Source organism: Arachis ipaensis, chromosome B1 (assembly GCF_059453495.1).
Source record: "Arachis ipaensis isolate K30076 ecotype BB chromosome B1, ASM5945349v1, whole genome shotgun sequence".
Classification (NCBI taxonomy): domain Eukaryota; kingdom Viridiplantae; phylum Streptophyta; class Magnoliopsida; order Fabales; family Fabaceae; genus Arachis; species Arachis ipaensis.
Genome location: NC_142436.1, coordinates 28,904,359 through 28,912,749, shown reverse-complemented (window position 1 = coordinate 28,912,749; position 8,391 = coordinate 28,904,359). Strand labels below are relative to the sequence as shown.

Genomic DNA, 8,391 nt, shown 5'->3' with positions numbered 1-8,391 from the left:
CCTTCGTTATATTTATAGGAGTGTAAATGATTCACACAAGTGTTATAAGACTTTTTTTTTACTTTATTTTTAAAGTAGTATTCACTTTTGAGTGTAATAATTACGAATTAATATATGGTCATAACTAATTGCGATTGAAAAGAAGGTAGAAGGAGAAGAAGAGAGAACAAGCTAATATAAGAGTGGCGGTGAGCCAACGATAAATATGTAGATAGATAATGATAAGAAAAAAGAATAATGAAAACAAAAATTAAAAATTTTAAAAGAATAATAAAACTAAAGATAATTTAAAATGTTGAATATAAAATTATTAGAAATAAAGGTTTTTTAGCCATTAAAATTATGCGAAAGAAAAGAATGATTTAAATATAAATTTTTATATCTACTTTAGATTAAATAAAATTGAGAAATAAATAAATTTATAAATATTTATAAATTTTTATCTTCATTGTTACACATAATAACAACTTAATGATTTTAGTATTATACCTAAATTAATTTAAATTATATTATTCTATATATTAAAAAAATTAAATAACTTATAGATTTTTTTATTTTTATTTATTTATTCTATACAAAATTTTTGAATGCTTGATATCTTAAATATTTTCTTAAAATGATAAAGTATGAAAAATAAATATCTATATAATAGTTGTACATCTAGATATCTAAATCAAATAAGAAAATAATCCTTTTAGCAAAATTTTAACAACTCAAAAGTTAACACAATGGATAGTTATGAATCAAAGTGATAAACAAAAATGAGAGATATCATAATGGTATGGTGGTAATTGATTACGATTGGGGTTAATAAAAAAAGAAAACAAGGAAAGAAAATAAAACAAGGCAAAGTGACGATAAGACAATAATAGTTATTATACATTGTAAAAAGAAAGATTAAAAAAATGGATATAATCAAAATAAAAATTAATAATTTTAAAAAAATAATAAAATTAAAAATAATTAAAGATATTTAATATAAGATTAAAGAAATAATTTTTTATCTATTAAAATTATGCATAAAGATAAAAAATATTTTAAATATAAATTTTTAAATTTATTTTAAATTAAATAAGATTGAAAAAAATAAATAAATTTAATATATAAATAACTAATTTGTAAACAATGTTAGTAAATTTTTATCTTAATTTTATTATACATAATAATATAATTTTTTCTTACTTTTTTCAATTTAAATTTAATTATTTTATATTTTTTACGTATATTAAATAATTTAAAATATTTTATTTTTAATTATTTATATTAAATTTATTATTTTAAAAATAAAAATATAAAAATAATTTTTTAATTCAATAAAAAAGCAGATGAAAAAATTAAATTAAAAATATTATAAATTAATAGACAACCTTCAAAGTTTTTAAAGAAATACAATAGAGGTATTATCATTCTGAAAATACTCTTTATATATTTAAGCATAATTGAAAATAAAAATCTACTCTATCCAATATTTCACTTCATATATTATCTAAAACTTTAAATTAGGACAATTTTATATTACTTCTTTATCATGTGTTTTTATAATTTAACATTTTAAAGATTTTTTACAGTAATTTTAATTTCAACAAAATATGATATAAATAAGATTACATTAATATTAAAATAAAAAATACTTATCAAATAAATTTAAAAAATAAATAATATATTAACAGAAAAATAAAATTAATTTTTTAAAAACAATAAAAAAGCGGCTCAACAGACACTAACTGCTTGTTCAGCCGCTAGTATATATAATAGGAATATTTTAATAATTTTTTATAAAAGAAATCTTGTAGTTATTTTTATAAAAAATATTAATTTATACCAGTTCAAATATTAATATTTTGGTTAAACTGATTTGTTAGTCTAATTTTAATAAAAATAACATAATTTAATTAACTATATATTTATATGTATTAAATTTTAATTTTTAAAAAATATCTTAAAAAGAAAGATAATTTTAACATCTTTATACAAGTGGCTCCCAAACAATAAATGGAGAGACGTTTATGTTTATCCCCTGAAGCAAGAGAAAGGAAAATCACAAGGAATTGATTTTGTTTTTGCCTTTTTTTTACAAAATTTAATTTAATTCCAAGATTCCAACGTCTAACCGAGTATCTCTCTACAATCCTATCTATCCTATCCAAGCTTCGTACAGTAAAAAACGCGCCTACAACACTTGAATGAAGGTCAAGTAAAACGACGTCGTTTGACAAGGCGTCGCCAACACTTCCAGAGTGGAAAAGAATAGAGACCAGCCCAAATACAGAGTGTACCGAGTAACGAGTCAGGAAGTAAAGTGCGTTTCTTCTAACTTTCAATTCCTCAACACTGTCCCACCCACCAAAGCCCAAAAGCAGATTAAAAACACAGACTAGCGTTTCAAAGAAGCAGATAAGAGATTCGAATACTGAGTGTAGGAGATGGAGGTTTCGACGCCTCTGTCAATGGCTACTCCCACTAATTCTACCAAGCACTTATCCATAACGCCGGGTTCTAGGGTTTTGAGAAGCCCTCTCAGTGATGAAGAGATTTGGAAACGTCTCAAGGAATCTGGATTTGATGAGGAATCGATTAAGCAGAAAGACAAAGCTGCCCTTGTTGCTTACATCGCCAAGCTCGAAGCTGAGGTTCTTAAAATTCTTCATTACAATTTCTTTTTTTCCATTAGTTTGATTTTAGGTAGTAAGAAATCGTGGGTTTCTTAGGGATTTTGGACAACCGAGTTTGCATTTCTTGGTTACATTGAGCAGAGTCATAATTGTATGAATATATTGGGTTAAATTGTTTCCGGTTTAAGATAATAGGGATGAAAACGGCCTTGTTTTCATGGTTTTTATATTTGGGTGTATGTTCATTAATGATATTTTGAGAGGGCTTAGATCACTGTGTTTTCCTTTAAGACGTACTTTGATTCCAGAAGATAAATGCCACTTGATATGGCATCTTGTCAATTCTTTTCATGTTGCCGGTGTTGCTTGTCAACTATAACCTTAATGGGTTGATGCTTTGCCATGTTCTATATTGGTAAATAGCTAAATAACTTGAAATGTTGATGTTATGGTTGTTTAAAAAAAATGTAGTTTTTTGGATTATTAGTGGGATTTTGGAACCTGAGGATTAATGGCCATATGTCTTTTTATAGAATGCTTTGAAGTTTGGATTGCACATTCTAAAGTTTGGATTTTGATATAGGGACCATGTAACTAAAGCGGTTCAAATTTGAATTTTTAGCTTCTCAGCCTAAGAGTTCTAGGAAGTTAGATCACAGAGCTCTGAGTTGAATAGTTTTGTTACTGCTTACACCAAATCAACTTCTGCCCCTCACTTAATTATCTATTGAATTGCATTTTCAAGTGAAAACTCTGAATGATGTTTGATGTATTTCGTTTCAGTGAGAAATGTATGGTTTGAGGCCTTATATAATTGCCTAGAAAACTCATTATTCATTTCTTACTTTTACTTTTTATCTAACCTGCAACTTTGATGTAGATATATGATCACCAGCATCACATGGGCCTTCTCATAATGGAGAGAAGGGAATTGGCTTCCAAGTATGAGCAAGTTAAGACCTTGGCTGAGTCTTCTGAGTTAATGCATAAACATGATTCAGCCATGACTAAATCTGCTTTAACTGAAGCAAGACAACGCGAAGAAAGTTTGAAGAAGACAGTAGGTGTCAAAGAAGCATGCATAGCAAGTGTAAGCTTGTTCAATACTTTCTCTCTCCCAACATAAGAAAAAGTTTGTTCTGCCCAAATGTTATTCTAACGTCTAGAGGGTTATGTTTTATTGATTTTGGTAGCTTGAGAAGGCGTTACATGAGATGCGTACTGAATGTGCTGAAACCAAGGTTGCAGCTGAGAGTAAAATTGCGGAAGCACACCAGTTGATAGATGAAGCTCAGAAAAAATTTACGGAGGCTGAGGCGATGATGCGTTCGGCTGAGTCTTTGCAAGCAGAGGCTAACCGATTTACTGGTGTTGCAGAAAGGAAGCTTCGTGATGTTGAAGCACGGGAAGATAACCTAAGGCGGCAAATCATTACTTTCAAGTCAGAGTATGTTATTTTCTATATAATTTGCATTTTTCCTTTTATCCCAGAGTCATTTTAATTATGGTATATTGATTTGCTAATTCCCTTGTTATTGGAAGCTTGTATGAATAGATTATGCAACATACCTACCTGTGTTGTCTAGAAAGGCTTGTTTAGGAGGATACCTAACCTTTCTTTTTTAATACACAAATCCTGTATACAGGAGACTGTGAAAATCCTAGAAGCAAGATTGATTAATGAAATTTGTTATTCCTTTGGGTTGAAATCTTCTTTTACATAAAAGATTTACTCAATTTTTGGATTGGAATGCTGACAATAATCAGATCATGAATGGTGCAACTCACAGTCAATGTTAAATTTCATATGTTGTTAAAATTTGATTGTTTAAAAAGTATGATGATCTGTGTGTGTGTGTGTGTGTGTGTGTGTGTGTGCGCGTGTGTGTTTCAGTTGTGATGAAAAGGACAAGGAGATCATACTTGAGAGGCAATCCCTTTCTGAAAGGCAGAAGGTTTTACAGCAAGAACAGGAAAGGCTACTTCAATCACAAACGTTGCTCAATGAGAGAGAGGATCACCTTTTTAGTAGGTCTCAGGAACTAGATCGTCTTCAAAGAGAATTAGAGGATACAAAAAAGGAGTTTGAGAAGGAACTTGAAGCCCTTCATGATGAGAAAACCAATCTAAAACTGATGGATGCCACTCTAAGACAAAGAGAAGAGGTTTGTCTCTGAAATTCTTGGTCTAGATGAAATTAATATGAACTATATACTATCTTTCTGTTATTCATGTTTGGATTTGCATTCTGTAAATATAGGTACTTGCTAAACGGGAAACCGAGCTGAACAAGAAAGAGCAAGAGTTGGTTGAATTTCAAGGAAAACTTGATAGTAGAGAATGTGTATGTTCTCTCACATTTATTTACTTTAAAATTCTAAGTTTTTTCTGTACATTAATTTAGCTTGATTGAAAATGTAGGATGAAATTCAGAAAGCTATAGCTGGTCAGGAAGCTGCATTGAAAACAAGAAAACATGAGTTGGAAACTGAGCTACAAATGCACCGGAAATTGGTTCAAAATGAAATCGAGAGGAAGAGAAGAGCTTGGGAATTGAAGGAGGTTGATCTTAAACAAAGGGAGGACCAAATCTTGGAAAGGGAGCATGATTTGGATGTTCGGTCAAGGTCACTGAGTGATAAGGAGAAGGAACTGGAAGATCTGTCAAGTACTCTTGAAGAAAAAGATAAAAGCTTGAGAGCTGCTGAGAAGGAATTTGAATCAAATAAAACCCTTTTGCAAAAGGAGAAACATGAAATTGAACAAACAAAACAAGATCTGCAGAAGTCTTTGGCATCTTTGGAGGATAAAGGAAGACAAGTTGATAATGCAAAGGAGTTATTTGAGGCCATGAAAAGTGAAACAGGTGACCTGTCAATTTTTGAAATGAAACTGAAGGAAGAGATTGACCTTGTAAGATCCCAGAAATTGGAGCTTTTGGCCGAAGCAGATAAGCTTAAAGCTGAGAAGGCAAAGTTTGAAGCTGAGTGGGAGCTTCTTGATGAAAAGAAAGACGAGTTGCAGAAGGAAGCCGAATTTGTTGCAGAGGAGAGGAAGGCTGTTTCCACTTTCATTAAGAATGAGCGTGACAAGCTAAGAGAAGAAAAAGAAAATATGCGGAATCAGTACTCCCAGGACTTGGCATCACTTGCAAGTGAGCGGGAAAGATTCTTGAACAAGATGGCACTTGAACATTCTGAGTGGTTTACCAAGATGCAGCAGGAGCGAGCAGATTTTTTGCGGGACATTGAGATGCAAAAGAGGGAGCTGAATAACCTAATTGAGAAGAGGCGCGAAGAAGTGGAAAGTTATTTGAAAGAAAGAGAAATGGCTTTTGAGGAAGAAAAGAATAGGGAACTCCAATATATTAATGTTCTTAAGGAAAAAGCTGTAAAAGAGTTGGAACAGGTTTCCTTTGAGATGGAAAGGCTTCAGAATGAGCGTGCAGAGATAAATCTGGATCGAGACCAGAGAAACAAGGAATGGGCTGAGTTAACTAACTGCATTAAGGAACTAGAGGCTCAAAGGGATAAGCTCCAGAAGCAGAGAGAATTGTTGCATGCTGATAGGATTGAAATCAGTGCTCATATGGAAGAATTGAAGAAGCTAGAGGATTTGAAAGTTGTCTCCGAAGACATTGCTGTTGTTAAATTGCTTAATTCCGACATGGAATCTAACCGGCAGAAAATATCTGCAAGGAAAAACTTGAAGCAGATGATTCTTCAGCAGAATGTTGATAAGACCAGAAATGAATTAGTTACTTCACTTGTGAAGAAATCACCTGCTTCTCCTGGCCCTATTCTCTCGTTGATTAAAGCCTGCACACAAAGGTTTTCCAGAACTTCAGACAAGTCCATTATGGCAAATGAGGGTACGCACCTCATATCTGGTACCAGTAATGGTAATGTTAGCAGCGGACAGCGGCATGTTGAAAATGACAACCCACCTCGTAAATCTAGCCGTAGCCAACAAACAGGATTTTCTTTTGGAGAACCAAAAGTAATAGTCGAAGTTCCTTCTCGGGTTGAAGATGCCAGCAGAGCAAGTGCCATTGAATCTGAAACTAAAGATGTGAATGGAAAAGCTGCTTTATTTTCAGATGAGCGTCTTGTTGCACGTCGGAAAAGGGGAAGTTCCAACATGAACAATAAAGCTGGTGATTCGTTTGTAGGTCTGGGACAGAATAAGAGACCAAGAGCAGAAGAGACGACAATCAAAAGTCCTTCTGACTGGTACAAAATCATTACCTTGAATCATTTATATTTATTTATTTATTTTCTATATACATGTTTACTTGATAATCTTCTGTCGAAGTTAGGTTCATATAGTTACATGAAGTGTGTTTATTGTTTTCGCTTTCAGTGTCTCGACCCAGTCTGTGGGTACATCATCAAATCAAACCCAAGGGACCACTGAAGAAACTCGTGTGGTAATGGTAGATAAGGTCATTCATGTGTCACAAGTGGCTTCTGAGAAAGTCGATGTTCTGATCAACCCTAATGAGGAGCCTGGGGATAATTTGCAGAATCCCAGAGCAGATCAATTTAATCATGACGAAATAATTGATCAATCAAATTCCAAAACTATACAAGAAGATATTTTACTTCATGATTCCAGTGCATTGGGAAATATGGAATAAAAAGGGATATAATTTTCTGAGCAGTGTTAACTATTTACTTGACAGTAAGTTTTCCCAACATGGGCTTTTGCTTTTTCTGCAGGATAGATCTTTTCAGTTTATAGTGCCTTTTCTTTTTTTCCCTCTTTCTTATTATCACCTGTTACAAATTTTTTCAGGTTGTGTTTGATTGTGAAGAGGGATGGCATAGTGTGGATAATACATTAGTAAATATATTAGGAGTTTGTGAGGTATATTGATGGGATTTATTCTTCTCATTCAATACAGGAAACTGAAGATGTTTGGAGCTTTGTGTAGAGAGAACTTTGAAGGGTGCTGTTGTGTGTAGAAACTATGTTGATAGTTCGTAAATGGGGATGTTTTATGAACTCAGTCCATGAGAGAGAGAGAGAAGAAAAAGTTGAATAGTTAGAACTTAGAAACGGCTCAAGGGTGAAGGGACATCCTTTAGCTTTTCCCAAATATAAGCTTTATCATTTCGGGGGTGGTTTGGTTTGTCGTTTTGGGACCATGCAGGTCTAGTGTTTGATTTTATCGATTAGCTTCGAGTTAAAAGAACTTAAATTTTTTGGTATTCTGTCTTTTGGAGCCCCTGAAATTAGTCCATCCGCCTCGAAATAATTCTCCTATATTATGTATAAAATTTAAAAGTATTGACATTTAATTTGCGTCAATTTTGTTATTGTCTTAAAATTTTAATTCTAACTTTGAAGTAAATTTTAGTAATCGATACTAAATTCATACTAAACTTTTTAATTCTTTATTCAATAAGAAATTCTAATTTGCTTATCATGGTCTCATGAATCTCATATCCTGATCTGTAGCATACTAGCTAGCATTCATGACAAATTCAACGTAGGGAAATGATGAAAAAGGTATATTTAGATTATTCGTAGTGTTGGATCAGATAAAACAACCCATAGCTTTATTTTGTTTTAGCTAAGTCACATTATTGGTAATTTAGATTTCAAAGTAATCCAACTTAACTGATTCATGGTAATATGAGTGTTTACAAAATTTTAAATGTTTCATCCTTGTTAAATGACAAAATAGTACATAACTACATATATGAGTAAAAGTGAATTCTCATGTAAAATAAAACTATTCATTATTCAATATAAGAATTTGTGTTTTTTAAAA

General features: G+C 31.8%; 1 protein-coding gene across 2 annotated transcripts; it reads left to right on the top strand.

Annotated features, from left to right (window-relative positions):
• Nucleotides 1-2,040: 2,040 nt before the first annotated feature.
• LINC4 (crowded nuclei-like protein) lies at nt 2,041-7,925 on the top strand. 2 transcript variants are annotated; one of them, XM_088501305.1, is made up of 8 exons: nt 2,041-2,630; nt 3,493-3,702; nt 3,806-4,059; nt 4,507-4,777; nt 4,873-4,956; nt 5,034-6,844; nt 6,975-7,295; nt 7,519-7,925. In XM_088501305.1, the coding sequence occupies exons 1-7, from the start codon at nt 2,424-2,426 to the stop codon at nt 7,249-7,251; spliced, it is 3,114 nt and encodes a 1,037-aa protein (XP_088357431.1). In that variant the 5' UTR covers nt 2,041-2,423; the 3' UTR covers nt 7,252-7,295; nt 7,519-7,925. The 2 variants fall into 2 exon arrangements, with proteins under 2 accessions (XP_088357431.1, XP_016186317.1); XM_016330831.2 differs by having other exon boundaries at nt 7,410-7,925.
• The last annotated feature ends 466 nt before the right edge of the window (nt 7,926-8,391 follow it).